This window comes from Petromyzon marinus, chromosome 71, assembly GCF_048934315.1.
Source record: "Petromyzon marinus isolate PM22_M1 ecotype Great Lakes invasive population chromosome 71, UKy_Petmar_22M1.pri1.0, whole genome shotgun sequence".
NCBI lineage: Eukaryota > Metazoa > Chordata > Hyperoartia > Petromyzontiformes > Petromyzontidae > Petromyzon > Petromyzon marinus.
The window spans coordinates 4164394-4181335 of record NC_133737.1 but is presented as its reverse complement, the minus strand read 5'-3'; the positions used below and the strand labels follow the sequence as shown (position 1 = coordinate 4181335).

The 16942-nt window shown below is 46.2% G+C and overlaps 3 protein-coding genes across 7 annotated transcripts in view; 1 reads left to right on the top strand and 2 right to left on the bottom strand.

Moving 5' to 3' along the window:
* Positions 1-16942, top strand: part of LOC116957235 (uncharacterized) — a 479173-nt gene that overhangs the window by 90463 nt on the left and 371768 nt on the right. The window lies entirely within an intron of this gene.
* LOC142906859 (uncharacterized) overlaps positions 2725-16942 on the bottom strand; it is a 284641-nt gene continuing 270423 nt past the window's right edge. Inside the window, exon 3 of the transcript XR_012930538.1 lies at positions 2725-2741. The gene's annotated coding sequence lies outside the window, so the exon portion shown is untranslated. The remainder of the gene's footprint in view (positions 2742-16942) is intronic.
* LOC142906843 (uncharacterized) overlaps positions 8795-16942 on the bottom strand; it is a 188628-nt gene continuing 180480 nt past the window's right edge. The window contains exons 1-3 of one of the 5 annotated variants that reach the window (XM_076055498.1): positions 13691-13786; positions 12948-13018; positions 8795-10643 (exon numbers count right to left, since the gene is read on the bottom strand). In XM_076055498.1, coding sequence (XP_075911613.1) covers positions 9371-10615 — 1245 coding nt within the window. In that variant the 5' untranslated portion in view covers positions 10616-10643; positions 12948-13018; positions 13691-13786 and the 3' untranslated portion in view covers positions 8795-9370. The other 4 variants (XM_076055497.1, XM_076055499.1, XM_076055496.1 and 1 more) reach the window with 4 other exon arrangements.

Sequence of the window (16942 nt, the reverse complement as noted above, 5' to 3'; positions counted from 1 at the left end):
GAGGAGACCACTGCGGCGACGTCACCAGAGCTAGGATCCGACTATAAAAAGGGTGGGAAAATCCAGGCCGCTGATTGGACAGGAGGCCAAGGGGGGGGCAAAACAGCAGAATGCCTTTGTTATAGGTAGGATAAAAGGAGGGGGATTCAGGTAGTAGAGGGAGAGTCCTTCAAAGCATCAAAGTCAGCGGGGTGTTGGAGCCAGCCGTTCGAGTCGTCCGTGTGACGAAGTTCAACGCAGCCAGGCCCAACTCTCCACGGAGTCGACGCACGGCATCGCAGTCCACAGCTTCTGTAGCATCAGATTGGGAGTAAGGTGAGTGTGGGCTAATTAATCAGAGGGTACAGAGTGGAGAGGCAGGCAGGATAAATTGAGTCCAGGATCCCCGAGGGATAAGCTAGAGTCTGCTGACCCACATAAACACGCGCAGTTTAGCGGGATATTCGCAGAGAATAAAACTGCCAGTAGAGGATAAATGGTGTCGTGTGGCCGTTGTGAGTGTGAAGAGGAGGGTGGAGTGCTTTGTGTTCGCGTGCATACGCGGCCGTTTACGGCGAATAGGAGGGTGTAGCATCTGGTGTTCGCGTACACGCGTGGCTGTTTAAACGGCCTTTAAATCGGGGCGGAGTGACACCCTCCAATCAGTGGCGCGCGTACGGTGGACACCCCTGCCCTCTAACCCCTGACCCCAAGCCCCTCGCGTGTGATTGGTGTACGGAGTTGGGCAGGTAGCGGAGTCGGGTTTGTTAGCGCCTGGGCACGTAGGGCGTGTATGCGAACGGATCCCGGGGGGCTAAGCGCCGGCCGCGGAGTCACGCGTCGGCGCGCTGTACCCTTTCGTTCGCGCACGAGACGGGGTTTTGCTTCGCGAGCGCGCTCACCGCAGCACACCCGCTACTGAGCCCGCGAAGCGCGTCGTAAGCGTAAAGCCATCGGCCCTACCAATCGAATCACGCCTACGCGGGCAGCAACAAAGTCAGGGGCACAGGGGGGCGAGGAGTTGGAGGTCGGTAGCCCGAACCCAACAGAGCAGTCGGGGGGTAGTAGTACGATTGCGACGGAGGAGGCGGGGGGCAGCAGCCCCCGCAGAAGCTACCTGTTCTGTCGCTCGGCACGGAGCTTCGGGTCTTCTCGGCCACAGTCATGCCCTCCCTTCTACAAACATGTGAAACGTGGACCCCTCTAAATGGAACATCTGCGCTGGTTATGAACATTTATTGCAGAGGTTCAAATCCGACAGGCACCCCTGGCTACTCCAGTAACATTAACCAAAATATGCACTGTCTGATTAACAGTAGATGTAAAACATACTATTGTCACTCAAAACGCAAAGGTTGGTGTCATGGTAAAAATGTGGGTAATTTCAAACATCATCCAGAAATTACAATTATCGCCCCCTACTGACAGACTCGTGCCCACATGCAGGCTGGTGCAGGGTCACCTTATTCCACACAGAGGCTTCCACTTGGGGGTGCTCTTCGAGTGTTTGTAATATGATACACAACTCCGAGTTGCTGAGGCAATTAAGCAAGCACCATATAAATGCAAATGGGAGCTTATTGGCTCTCACTTCTGATTAGAGATCTACCCATCCCACAGATCCACAAATACTGGCCACTCTTACTCTGCAGGTTGAACCTAAGAATTGAGTGTTCAACTCCATATTTTTTCATTAAAGGCCTGTGACAAAGTTGCATCTATTGGAGCTTCATTTTCTCAAGCTAACACATCCACCGGGTCTCCATTTGACTTTGTATTGTCGAAGAAGTCCACCCACACCTCCACATCCACAAACTGCTGGGAGTTGCCTCGCTCTGCCTCAGAATTTTCCTCTTGCTTCACGTTGCCTCCATCGATGTGAAGATCCGATTTTGGAGTTGAATCTTCATATTTACTTTTTACTTTCACTTCTTCGCTCTTCACTGTTACTTCACATTTCACCTTCGCCTCTTCATATATCACCTTGTTATCTTTCAAAGTGTCCAAGTTGGGATTTTCACGTGGTTCTTGTTTTATGAGGGGTGGGCTCATTGCAGCACTTTGACTTTCACAATCCGATTTCACACCACTCCTTGGGGATCTTCTGATGCCCGTGTGTTCTCTGGTGTCTTTTAAGATTTGAGAACTCTGCAAACCCATTCCCGCACACAGTGCACTTGAAAAGTTTCTCTCCTGTGTGTGTTCTCTGGTGTTTTTTAAGAGTAGATGAATCTGAAAATGCCTTCCCACACACAGTGCATTTGAAGGGTTTCTCTCCCCTGTGTATTCTATGGTGGATCAGAAGAACTTTAGACTGTGCAAATGCCTTCTCACACACAGTGCACTTGAAGGATTTCTCTCCTTTGTGTGTTCTCCTGTGGCTCTTAAGAGATGATGACCGTGCAAATGCCTTCTCACACACAGTGCACTTGAAAGGTTTCTCTCCTGTGTGTGTTCTTTGGTGTCTTTGAAGACTAGTTGAATCTAAAAATGCCTTCCCACACACACTGCACTTGAAGGGTTTCTCTCCTGTGTGTATTCTCTGGTGGGTGTGAAGATGTGTTGACAGAACAAATGCCTTCTCACACACAGTGCACTTGAATGGTTTCTCTCCTGTGAGTTATCTGGTGCTGTCAAGTTTCCAGTATGATCCGTGCTGTATGCACACTGGTTGCATTGTTGCATTTTTGTACCGAGCTGTGCTAAGTGCCTATACTCCATCAGACCAATTTTGCAGAGCAAAGTGGCAGAGGAAGCGTCAGCTGTAAAATAGAAAAGATAAATATCCACATCATTTACTTCACCATCGAGGTACAGAAAAATGCATATATAGTTAGACATAAATTGCATGTCTATACTTATTCAAATATTCATTATGTAGTGAAAAAGATTCCCCATTTTATTGCACGGGCTGTTAAGGCACAAAATGAGAGGAAAGTGGTCAGAAATATACCTGGAAGGCCTAGTATCTTTAAAATGAATGTTTAACACGTAGGATTTCGCAACCAACATCATCCATTAGAGGTTTTTTGGGTTAGATCGCATATCTTACCTATAAACGTCATTCTCTGTCCGTCTGTATGTCCCTCTGTGTACGTGCGCTTGCGAGGCATTTGGCGCGCTGACGGTGGGGCTTAGGCCGAAAAAATTTTTCCGGGCGGCACGCCCCAAGCCTCGCGGTGGGGATAAGCTATTCCGCTTAGACAGGATTATCGTAGGACGGGGGGGGGGGGGGAGCTGCCCAGCCCCCAGCCTTCATCGGCTGGGTACTCTAGGCAAGGCCGGGGGCTCTTCACAAGACTAGGCCTCATCATGGCACTCTGTCAGGTGAGTACTTTGTGCCATAGAGTCGATATATACTGCTTGTAGCGGGAAATACCCGGCATTGCCTGGGGGAAAAATACATTTTAAAACTTCTCAAAACTTACCTAATTAATTAAAAATGAACAAACCCAATGCGCGGTGGAAAAAAACAAAACTTAAGCTCGCGTGCCAAGATTGGATTCTTTAAATTGCACAAAGGAATCGAAGGTTATAGATTTATTTAGAATCGGCCTATTCCCATTTAATCGATACCACAAACGCTCACCAGATATCGGATTGACGCCACACACTTCATGATCATTCCCCGCCCCCCCAAAATATAAAGTCTATTTTTATAGTGTTTACATTGTGTACTGTTCGGAAGCTAACCACATGCCAAATTTCAAGTTTGTTGCATGTCGGGAAGTATGCTAAACATTTCGAACAGACACACATTGACACATTTACCTTTCATAGGTAAGACAGTCAGCATGTACTACTGTATTGATAGCAGGACCACCACAGTCAGTATGTACTGCTGTTATCATAGCAGGTACCACCAGTCAGTATGCACTGCTATAATCATAGGTACCACCACAGTATGCACTGCTGTAATCATGTGTACCACCACAGTATGCACTGCTGTAGTGAAAGCAATACCACCACAGTCAGTATACACTGCTGTAGTGAAAGCAGGAACCACTAAAGTCGGTATGCATTGCTGTAGTGAAAGCAGGAACCACCACAGTCAGTATGCACTGCTGTAGATAAAGCAGGTGACACCATAGTCGGTATACACTGCTGTAGTGAAAGCAGGTACCACCTCAGTCGGTATGCACTGCTGTAGTGAAAGCAGGTACCACCTCAGTCGGTATGCACTGCTGTAGTGAAAGCAGGTACCATCACAGTCGGTATGCAGTGCTGTAGAGAAAGCAGGTACCACCACAGTATGCACTGCTGTAATCATAGCAGGTGCCACCAGTCAGTATGCACTGCTGTTATCATAGCAGGTACCACCACAGTCAGTATGCACTGCTGTAGTGAAAGCAGGTACCACCACAGTCAGTATGCACTGCTATAGTAATAGCAGGTATCACCACAGTCGGTATGCATTGCTGTAGTGAAAGCAGGTACCACCACAGTCGGTATGCAGTGCTGTAGTGAAAGCAGGTACCACCACAGTATGCACTGCTGTAATCATAGCAGGTGCCACCACAGTCAGTATGCACTGCTGTTATCATAGCAGGTACCACCACAGTAAGTATGCACTGCTGTAGTGAAAGCAGGTACCACCACAGTCAGTATGCACTCTGCTGTAGTGATAGCAGGTATCACTACAGCAGTATGCATAGATGTAAACATAGCAGGGCCCACCACAATGAGTATGCACTGCTGTAGTGATAGCAGGTATCACCACAGTCGGTATGCATTGCTGTAGTGAAATCAGGTACCACCACAGTCAGTATGCACTGCTGTAATCATAGCAGGTACCACCACAGTCAGTATGCACTGCTGTTATCATAGCAGGTACCACCACAGTCAATATGTACTACTGTAATCGTAGCAGATACCACCAGTCAGTATGCACTGCTGTAGTGAAAGCAGGTACCACCACAGTTGGTATGCACTGCTGTAGTGAAAGCAGGTACCACCAGTCAGTATGCACTGCTGTAGTGAAAGCAGGTACCACCACAGTATGCACTGCTGTAATCATAGCAGGTGCCACCACAGTCAGTATGCACTGCTGTTATTATAGCAGGTACCACCACAGCAGTATGCATAGCTGTAAACATAGCAGGGCTCACCACAATGAGTATGCACTGCTGTAGTGATAGCAGGTACCACCAGTCAGTATGCACTGCTATCATACAGAGGGAAAAAAGTATTTGATCCCCTGCTGATTTTGTACGTTTGCCCACTGACGAAGAAATGATTAGTCTATGATTTTAATGGTAGGTTTATTTGAACAGTGAGAGACAGAATAACAAAAAAATCCAGAAAAACGCATCTCAAAAATGTTATAAATTGATTTGCATTTTAATGAGGGGAAAGATTTCTGGCTCCCAGGTGTCTTTTATACAGGTAACGAGCTGACATTAGGAGCACACTCTTAAAGGGAGTGCTCCTAATCTCAGCTTGGTACCTGTATAAAAGACACTTGTCCACAGAAGCAATCAGTTTCCAAACTCTCCACCATGGCCAAGACGAAAGAGCTCTCCAAGGATGTCAGGGACAAGATTGTAGACCTACACAAGGCTGGAATGGGCTACAAGACCATTGCCAAGCAGCTTGGTGAGAAGGTGATAACAGTTGGTGCGATTATTCACAAATGGAAGAAACAAAAGAACTGTCAATCTCCTTCGGCCTGCGGCTCCATGCAAGATCTCACCTCGTGGAGTTGCAATGATCATGAGAACGGTGAGGAATCAGCCAAGAACTACACGGGAGGATCTTGTCAATGATTTCAAGGCAGCTGGGATCATAGTGACCAAGAAAACAATTGGTAACACACTACGCCGTGAAGGACTGAAATCCTGCAGCGCCCGCAAGGTCCCCCTGCTCAAGAAAGCACATATACATGCCCGTCTGAAGTTTGCCAATGAACATCTGAATGATTCAGAGGACAACTGGGTGAAAGTGTTGCGGTCAGATGAGACCAAAATGGAGCTCTTTGGCATCATCTCAACTCGCCGTGTTTGGAGGAGGAGGAATGCTGCCTATGACCAAGAACACCATCCCCACCGTCAAACATGGAGGTGGAAACATTATGCTTTGGGGGTGTTTTTTCCAGCTAAGGAGACAGGACAACTTCACCGCATCAAAGGGACGATGGACGGGGCCATGTACTGTCAAATCTTGGGTGAGAACCTCCTTCCCTCAGCCAGGGCATTGAAAATGGGTCGTGGATGGGTATTCCAGCATGACAATGACCCAAAACACACGGCCAAGGCAACAAAGGAGTGGCTCAAGAAGAAGCACATTAAGGTCCTGGAGTGGCCTAGCCATTATCCAGACCTTAATCACATAGAAAATCTATGGAGGGAGCTGAAGGTTCGAGTTGCTAAACGTCAGCCTCGAAACCTTAATGACTTGGAGAAGATCTGCAAAGAGGAGTGGGACAAAATCCCTCCTGAAATGTGTGCAAACCTGGTGGCCAACTACAAGAAACGTCTGACCTCTGTGATTGCCAACAAGGGTTTTGCCATCAAGTACCAAGTCATGTTTTACAGAGGGCTCAAATACTTATTTCCCTCATTAAAATGCAAATCAATTTATAACATTTCTGACATGCGTTTTTTTCTGGATTTTTGTTGTTGTTATTCTGTCTCTCACTGTTCAAATAAACCTAGCATTAAAATTATAGACTGATCATTTTTTCGTCAGTGGGCAAACGTACAAAATCAGCAGGGGATCAAATACTTTTTTTCCCTCACTGTAGTCCTGCCAGCGTGTCCTGAGCTGGCCCTGGGGTCTTCGCCCAGTGGGACGTGCCCAGTTGACTTCCACGGTAGTCTATTGGGGGGCATCCTTACAGATATTTTATATTGATATCACGCATGGAACGAGCCTTGGTGGTGGTGTTCGCTAACAAGTGCCTGGTGGCTTGGTGAACCACGCAACCCATTCAGGTCCAGCCTGGAATGGCTATGTGGCGCGTCCTGTGCGCCCACCATCCGCAGGACAAAGGGTGAGGGGCGGGTGCGATGCCAGTATGGCAGGGGGAGGGATGGTCTCAGATGGACTAGACCTTGGCGATGCACACTCACAGGTTTGTATGGAGCAAAAGTCCAGGCAGCTTCTACACAGTGTTACAAAGTCTAATGAAACAATACTATTCGACAAATTTTAAGTGAGACTTTGGCTGCCAAACCAGAGCTGGTCTTGAACACATTAACGAGGTATGGGAGCTCAACCACTTGTAGAACTGCCTGATTATTCAAGGAGAGTTGAGCAGGTGTAGTGTTGTATGACATGAAATTCCCAGGCAGGCGATTCATTTTTGTGGAACGTATTAAGGCCCTATTTCATGATGGAATTATCAAGGCACGAAACAAGATTCTCTAACGCCATCTCATTGAGTAGCCATTACCAGATCATCAGAAGATATAACATGGTCTCTCCGATTTTACATTAACAGGTTAAATGTCTCACACTAACACGGCCGTCGCTCGTGTCCTCGATGTGGTGGCGGCTCTGCGATCTTATATTGACATGCTAATCTCTCACAATACAATGGACACCTCTGCACCCTCCTTGTGGAAGTAGCTCTCCGATCTTACATTTACATGCAAATTTACCACTTTAACATCATTAGCCCCAACCACTTCGTTTAAGACCCTTGGGCTACACCCATTCCAAACCTTCAAAACAGCCTGCCTAAGCAGCTTTCCCTCTCTTTTTGCTCCTGATGACGATTGTGTTGCGATCAAAACGTCGTAGTTTTTTTGTAAAAATGTTTGCTCTACGTGACTTTACCGAAAGAATATTAAGCAGATAATTAAAGCAATTTCAATCAGGCGAGGGCAGGAGGCAAGGCCCCGCATTGTAATGTTCCAACCTGGACATCGATTCCATACTCGCTGCTACTCAATTGATATCCCTACGAGAGACGGAGCGAGGCTCTACCTGGGTAAACAACAACCACGATGTGAACTTCTCACCTCGGATCTCGGTGAGGGCGCGCGTGGAGAAGCTTCCAGGTATCTCGTGACGTCACGCGGCAGCAGGTGACATGCCGTTACTCGCGGGGTACACCTCCCCCTCGCGTTTTACGCCGATGAGTTAATGCGGAGTGTTGACGTCAGAGAGCAGGGTTTCGAGGTCTAGTTTATTTAGATTCCTATCCCATTGCTCCCTCACTTGAACATTGACCCCTTGGGTGCGTGAGCTCAACAAAGTGAACATTATTGTGTATATACACTGTGTACACAGTGTACAAACTGTGTGTACACTGTGTATACACTGTATGTACACTGTTGGCACAGTAGGGGGCAGTTAGTGCTTCGGTCAGTCATCTCAGTAGTCATTCCATGGCACCTGAGTCTGCCCTGTGATCTCCTGCCGGCGGGCGTTCGACACTTCACGTGGCCTTAACATGCACGTAGCCTGGTACAAGCGCCGTAGTGACGTCAGCACCACTTGGTGGCGAATGGCGGTTGTTGTTCTTGTTAATGTGTTTGTGTATAGACTCTGTATGTGTAGACTGTGCACACAGTGCAGGTACACTGTGCGTGTGTACGTTGTGTACATTGTGTGCACAGAACATGTCTACACTGAAAATGTGTGCACACAGTGTGGGAGGTCCAAAACAGTCGGGCAGCAGTCTTTTCATCAGCTGCGCAATGCTGTGTGGAAGCTACCTGGTCTGTCGATCCGCACGAAGCTTCGGGTCTTCTCGGCCAGTCATGCCCTCCACTTTATAGGCATGTGAAACGTGGACCTAAATGGAACATCTGCGCCAGTTAGAAACATTCAGTCTGGCATGCCTACACTCAGATTGAGGGAAGCCAAGTGGTAGCACATTCTATATTTATTGCAGAGGTTCAAGGTTCAAATTCGACAGGCACCCCTGGCTACTCCAGTAACATGAACCAAAATATGCACGGTCTGCGTAACAGTGGATGTAAAACATACTCTTGTGTCATTCAAAACACATAGGTCATTGCATGTTGCTGTCATTGTCAAAATATGGGTAATTCCAAATATTATCCAGAAATTACATGACGGAGATAACACATCAATCATCGCCCCCTACTGACAGACTCATGCCCACATGCAGGCTGGTGCAGGGCCACTTTATGCCACGCAGAGGCAGCTGCCCTTCGAGTGTTTGTGATTTGATACAAAACTCCGAGTTGCTGAGGCAATTAAGCAAGCACCATATAAATGCAATTATTATTATAACAGTGAATGCTTGGAAGCTTATTGGCTCTCGCTCCTGATTAGAGATCTACCAAACCGACAGGTCCACAAACTCTGGCCACTCTTAGGCTGCAGGTTGAACCTAGGAATTGAGTGTTCAACTTCACATTATTTTCATTAAGGCCTGTGACGAAGGTGAAAATATTTGAGCTTACATGTCTCAAGCTTACACATCTACCGGGTCTCCATTTGACTTTGTATCGTCTATGAAGTCCAGCCACACCTCCACTTCCACAAACTTTGGGGAGTTGCCTCGCTCTGCCTCAGAGTCAGAATTCTCCTCCTGCTTTACGTTGCCTCCATCGATGTGAAGGTCTGATTTTGGAGTTGAATCTTCATCTTCACATTTTACCTTCACTTCTTCGCTCTTCACTGTCACTTCTTCACATTTCACCTTCACCTCTTCATATTTCACCTTGATACCTTTCAAAGTGTCCAAGCTGGGATTTTCTTCTGGTTCTTGTTTCATGAGGGATGGGCTCATTGCAGCACTTTTACTTTCACAAGTCGATTTCAGACTCCACTTCTTGAGGATCTTCTGATGCCTGTGTGTTCTCTGGTGTCTTTGAATATGTGATGAATGTGCGAACGCCATATCACACACAGTGCACCTGAAGGGTTTCTCTCCCGTGTGTGTTCTCTGGTGTCTTTGAAGATGTGATGACAATGCAAACGCCTTCCCGCACAGTATGCACCAGAAAGATTTCTCTCCCGTGTGTGTTCTCTGGTGCCTCTGAAGAACAGATGACTGTGCAAATGCCTTCTCACACACAGTGCACTTGAAGGGTTTCTCTCCTGTATGTGTTCTCTGGTGTAATTTAAGATGTGATGACAATGCAAATGCCTTCCCGCACAGTATGCACCAGAAAGATTTCTCTCCCGTGTGTATTCTCTGGTGTCTTGGAAGATCTGATGACTGTGCAAACGCCTTATCACACACAGTGCACCTGAAGGGTTTCTCTCCCGTGTGTGTTCTCTGGTGTCTTTGAAGATGTGATGACAATGCAAACGCCTTCCCGCACAGTATGCACCAGAAAGATTTCTCTCCCGTGTGTGTTCTCTGGTGCCTCTGAAGAACGGATGACTGTGCAAATGCCTTCTCACACACAGTGCACTTGAAGGGTTTCTCTCCTGTGTGTGTTCTCTGGTGTAATTTAAGATGTGATGAGTCTGTAAACGCCTTCCCACACAGAGTGCACCTGAAGGGTTTCTCTCCTGTGTGTGTTCTCTGGTGCCTCTGAAGACCTGATGACTGTGCAAATGCCTTCTCACACACAGTGCACTTGAAAGGTTTCTCTTCTATGTGTGTTCTCTGATGCTGTGTCAAGTTTCCAGTACGATCCGTGCTGTTTACATACTGGTCACATTGTTGCCTTTTTGTACAGAGCTGCGCTGAGTGCCGTTGCTCCATCACACCAATTCTGTAGAGGAAGCGCCAGCTGTAGACAGAAAAAAAATCCACACCATCTATGTCAGTATCGAGGAATGCATATATACAGTCACACATGACTTAACATCTATACCTATTCATATATTCATGATATAGTGAAAAAGATTTCCCAATTCATCACACGATCTGTTAAGGAACACAATGACAGGACAAATGGTCATAAATGATTGGACGCCCTATAATTGAATGCTCAGATGAACAGATCTAACTTCAGGTGCATATGTGCCGTGTTAATTTCCTGACTGTTTCCATTCTCATAAAAAGTTCCAGAGGAAAACTGAAATAAACTATTGTTTTGATTTAACCTCCGTGTTCAAAAGAGTTCATATACTTTACAGCAAATACAAACTTTATATTGTCACACAGTGGCACGGTAAAAAGGTGGTGGTGTGTTCAAAAACATGCCTGGCTGCCTCTATCTGCTCAGTATTAATGCTTCCTCACATCACCAAGTAATAAAAAATCAATCAACATCGCAGAGGCCCACAATAAGTTCAGCTACCACTTATCAATCATGTTTGCCGAGTTCATAATGCAGTAAAATAACTGTGCCACCGCTCCCCAAATAAATAAACTCTTACATACATTTCACATGAATCAGTAACAGATAAACAAAACAGCCACCGTTCATCAATAATTCGAAGCAACCTTGTCAGTGCTCATCCCATGATAGGTGCAATTTAATGCCATGTAAGTGTGGGTCACTTGTTAGCAGGTCATGGGAATGATCCAGGTGTCAAGGGATGACTGAGATGATTGACAGATGCACCAGCTGTGCTCCCCGCTGTCTTGCTGCGTTTTCAGCACCCAGCATTCCACCCATTCACGTGAGCATCGCTCCTCTGACATCATTGTTGTTGCAGAGTAAATACCTCCAACTGCCCTGCAGCATACATCACCAGCCTCCTTCACAGAGGCCAATCTTGACACTCCTGGTACCAGTCATCAGCAGGTCTGATCACCTCCAAACCTCCGATCTCTTCTCTCGCCAATTCCATGCCTGTTTAGCCCCTAATATCTGGACTAACAGAAGCTGCTTGAGCATGCGTTGTCTGGTTATGCGGGAATGATGACCCAACCAATGTAGCCTCGCCTGGCAAAGAGTCTCACGGATTATATTCTGTACTGATATTTTAGGGATCTGTAAGGTTCTAATACAATCTTGTCTGGTTCAATAGAGGAGGGATCATAGGCAGGCCAGCCTTAACTGTATAAGCCAGCACAGACAGCCCTTTAAATAATATTATTTGGGTCTTTCGGTAAAGTCACGTAGATAGGTTCCAAGAAAATAACAAAAAAACTACGACGTTTCGATCTCAACACAAGCGTTCATCATCAGGAAGAAAAAAATCGGGGGACAGCTGCTGAGGAAGACTGTTTTAAAGATTTAAAATGACCCAGGTGCCTACTCTGCAGCCAAAAGGAAAAGTCTTCTCCAAACATTATTCACTTCATTTACACTTCTGATCAATTAGTTGCCATTGGCTCCATGTCTATTTCTTTCAGTTACTACCATGCTTCTGCTACCTATAATTAATATTTATTAAAACATTTTGCTCGTTTTGCAAAACACTCGCAATCCAAGGTTTTACTGTACATCCAATGATGTTTGTGCGTGATTGGGGAGCGGTAGTGCAAGGGTTAGCGTGCTGTGCTATGAACCCAGCGACCTGATTTATATTCCCACGGAGCCAAGCCACAACATTCGGCTGTCGCCTGATGAAGCTGGTTGTAATTACTGGCAAAACGTCGTACTCAGATTGTAAATGTTGTGGCTTGGCTCTCCAACACACAACCTGTGTGCTGTACTAGTATACACTACACTATACACTACACTATACACTACACACTACACTATAATACACTATACACTACACTATACTACACTATACACTACACTACTCACTACACACTACACTATACTATACACTACACTATACACTACACTACTCACTACACTACACACTACACTACACACTACACTACACTATACACTACACTACTCACTATACACTACACTATACACTACACTATACACTACACTATACTATTCACTACACTATACACTACACTACTCACTACACTACACACTACACTATACACTACACTATACACTGCACTATACACTACACTATACACTACACTATTCACTACACACTACACTACACACTACTGCTGTACTCGTGACGACTTGGCCACGTTCTGTTTACGTGACAAACCTTACTAGTTGGCTGTGTCCGGGTGGTGGCGGGTTTAACGACACATTTACATATTTACGCGATCTAACCCAAACCTGTATTATGGACGTATATTTGGAGTTTGCGTGTCCCTCTCCCCGTGGTCGCCGGATCCTCCGGTTTTTCCCTGCACATTTAGAGTCAACATCACCACGCGTTTAGAGTATTTGACCGACAGACATTTCCACACGTTGATAAGCCACTTTGTTGTGGGCAGCTCGCTTCTGAAAAAAGAGCGGTGTAGCTCAAGTGGCCTTGGCCTTGGTAAAACAAAAACTCTAGAAATATTTAAAAGGAAAAAAAAGTTTAAAAGTAGTGAGCCAGGTGAAGACAAATTAAACTTAAGCAGAGAACTTGATTTGATTTTTCATGACTGCAGGAATTACTCTTTGGTTCTTAAGGTAAAGTCTATGTTGTGTTCTCTCTCTGCTTGTGTGTCTGTGTCTCCATCGCTGCGTTTTGTCTCTCTCTAAGTTTACTTGGGTTTGTTTTCAACCTGATGACGATTGCTTGTGTTGCAATTGAAACGTCATATCCTATTTAATTAATTTTCTTTCGACGTGACTTTACCGAAAGAACCGAAGAGTTAAACAGAGAATTAAAGCAAATGCAATCTGGCGAGGGCAGGAGGCAAGGCCCCGCACGGCTAGGCCCCGCGTTGTAATGTTCCAACCTGGACATCGATTCCATAGTCGCTGCTACTCAATTAAAGTCCCTACGAGAGAGACGGAGCGAGGCTCTACCTGGGTAAACAACAACAACCACCACCACAACAACAACCACGATGTGAACTTCTCACCTCGGATCTCAGTGAGCGCGCGCGGGGATCGGCAGCTTCCTGGTGTCTCGTGACGTCATGCGGCAGCAAGTGACGTGACGTCATGTGCGGGGTTCAACACAATCCCCTCCCCCAACGAGCGGCGATGTAACTGAATAAATTATAATCTTGGTTCTTTCGGTAAAGTCACGTCGAAAGAAAATAAATTAAATAGCAGGATATGACGTTTCGATTGCAACACAAGCAATCGTCATCAGGTTGAAAACAAACCCTAGTGAACTTAGAGAGAGACATTACCGAAAGAACCAAGAATATGAATCCCTGCAGTCACGAAAGCTTTAAATCAAAATTGAATAAATTATGTTAATGTGCCAGGACAATGTCATTTTCATTTCATTTTCATTTCATTTATTAGTTATAACCCTGTGAGCCAAGCGGCTCTTGACTCGGGTGCAACCGCAACAAACAAAAACATGAACAGGTAACATCTTAAAGTGACATTCTTGGTTCTTTCGGTAAAGTCACGTAGAAGGGAAACAATAAAATAATAAAAATATAAAACAATAAAATTCTCACGACGTTTCGACTGCAACACAAGCACCTGATGATGATTGCTTGTGTTGCAGTCGAAAGGTCGTGATAATTTTATTGTTTTATATTTTTTATTATTTTATTGTTTCCCTTCTACGTGACTTTACCGAAAGAACCAAGAATGTGAATCCCTGCAGTCACCAAAGCTTTAAATCAAAATCTTAACATGACTACAGGCAATAGAAAAATCCATGAAAAAACAGCAAAGTCTTCCAGAAAAAACACCGTATTTCAATGCTGTGTGCAAAAATCCCATTGGGATGCAAGTGAAACAATAACAACCATAAGACATACTCAAGGCAATGTAGATTAAAGTTATCAGGCTAACTCTGTACTACGACAAACATGGATAAACCAAAACGTTTAAAAATCACCAAAATAAGGCTATACGAACAATGTAACAGTGATCATAGGAACTGTGATTCAGATTTAATAAATGATATACACAACATGTACGACCAAACTTTGCAACCATAACTGGCTGCATGAGTCACTCCATAACAGCAGGAGTATCAGTAGCAGAATAAAAGATATACACCTTTAAAGATCAGCACACTATAATGAAAACTCAAGATCATACTTTGCAGCAGTAATCCGGAATGATACATTTGATTTCAGGCCATTCTGAATAGCAGTGGCAGCTAGGGGTAAATGATTTGGCTCTTTAACCCGTCGCAATCAACTCGCGACAATATTTATGAATAAATTATGTTACCCGCAAGAGACTGGGCGTAGTTTTTTCCAAACAAGGATTTTACTGGAACGGAAATCGGATGTGACCAACCTCTCTCTCTCTCTTGTTCGTCCATCATAGTTGATGATGACTATGGCACGTTTGTCATTTTGTTGGGTTTTGATGAGTCCGCAGATGGCTGAACAGGCCAATCCGAGCCCGGAATTCTCTGTGGCACACTGGACAGGTCAGGGAGGATGTAGAGCTCTGAGGTGCAGCCACAAGTCCTTCCTTGGTCGATTTCCGCTGCTGCCTCTTCATGATAGCACAGGAGCTTCTCCCACTCTCACAGATGACTGCACCGTCCTGTACTTTTCTTCTCCAGGCAGGTCGGTTCCGAGCTAGGGGTTCCCAGCTTTTCAGGTCGAATCCAAAGCTCTTCAAGGAAACTTTAAGGGTGTCCTTGTAGCGCTTTTTGGGACCACCTTGCGCTCGCTTGCAATTCTTCAGCTCGCCAAAGAAGACTTGTTTTGGCAGTCTCACACAGGGCATTCTGGTCACGTGGCCAGTCCATCTAAGATGTTCCTTCGCAAGCAAGGTGTGGATGCTGGGGATATTGGCCTTGCTGAGGACTTCCGTGTCAGGGATTCTGTCTTGCCACTTGATCCTCAGCAGTTTCCTCAGACAGCTCAAGTGGAAATGGATCAATTTCTTGGCATGGCGCTGGTAGACTTTCCAGGCTTCGCACCTATACAGAAGAGTTGGTAAGACAACAGCCTGGTAGACCTTCAGTTTTGTCTCCTGCTTGATGCCAGTCCTTTCCCATACCGAGTTACGTAGACGTCCAAAAGCTGCACTGGCCTTGACAATCCTGATGTTAACTTCATCATCTATGTGCACAGCGTGAGACAGAGTACTACCAAGGTAAGTAAACTTGTCAACAGCTGAAAGCTTTTGCCCATTCACAAAAATGGTGGGCTCAGTGTAGGGTTTCCCAAGAGCAGTCTTCTTTGTGCTGATTGTTAGGCTGAAGTTGTTACAAGCTAAGGAGAAGTGGTCCATACTTTCCTGTAGATCTTTATTTGAGCCAGCAGCCAGAGCACAGTCATCAGCAAACAAAAGTTCTCGAAGTGACTTCCTCCACTCTAGTTTTGGCTTGCATCCTCCGCAGATTGAATAGCCCACCGTCAAAACGGTAGATAAAGCTAATCCCAGTGTTGTGGTTCTGGAATGAGTCTTGCAGCATGGCAGAAAACACCATGCTGAAGAGCGTTGGCGCTAAAACGCAGCCTTGCTTCACCCCGTTTGTGATTGGGAATGGATCAAAGACTTCTTGCTGGTCTCTGACGCTGGCCACCATGCCATCATGGAGTTTGCACGAGTTGTTTTTGTGAGTTGTTTTGCGTGAGTGTAAACTGTGCGTGAGTGTGTGATAATGTGAGTGAGAATTAGCGGTGAATTAGCTGTATACGAGCTTATGGGGGCTACCGTCCCCCGCCATCACCGAATTGTCGGGGCCGTTGCCCCCCGACTCCCCCGTTACATCGTACTACTACCCCCCGGCTGTTCTGTGGGGTTCGGGTTAGCGACCTCTAACTTCTCGCCCCCCGGGGCCCCTGACTTTGTTGCCGACCGCGTAGGCATGGCTCAATTAGTGGGCTTGCACACTTTACGCTTGCGGCGCGCTACGCGGGTTCAGTGGCGGTGTGCTGCGGTGAGCGCGCTCGCGAAGCAAGACTCCGTCCCGCACGTGAACAAACGGGTACGGCGCGCCGATGCGTGACTCCCGTACGTAAACAAATGGGTACGGTGCGCCGACGCGTGACTCCCTCACACACACGCTCTACGCGCCCAGGCAATAACAAACCCGACGCCGCTACCTGCCCAGCCCCGTACACCAATCACACTCGAGGGAGTTGGGGTCAGGGGTGAGAGGGCAAGGATGTCGGCTGTGCGCGCGCCGCTGATTGGAGGGAGTCACTCCGCTCCGATTTAAAGGCCGTTTAAAC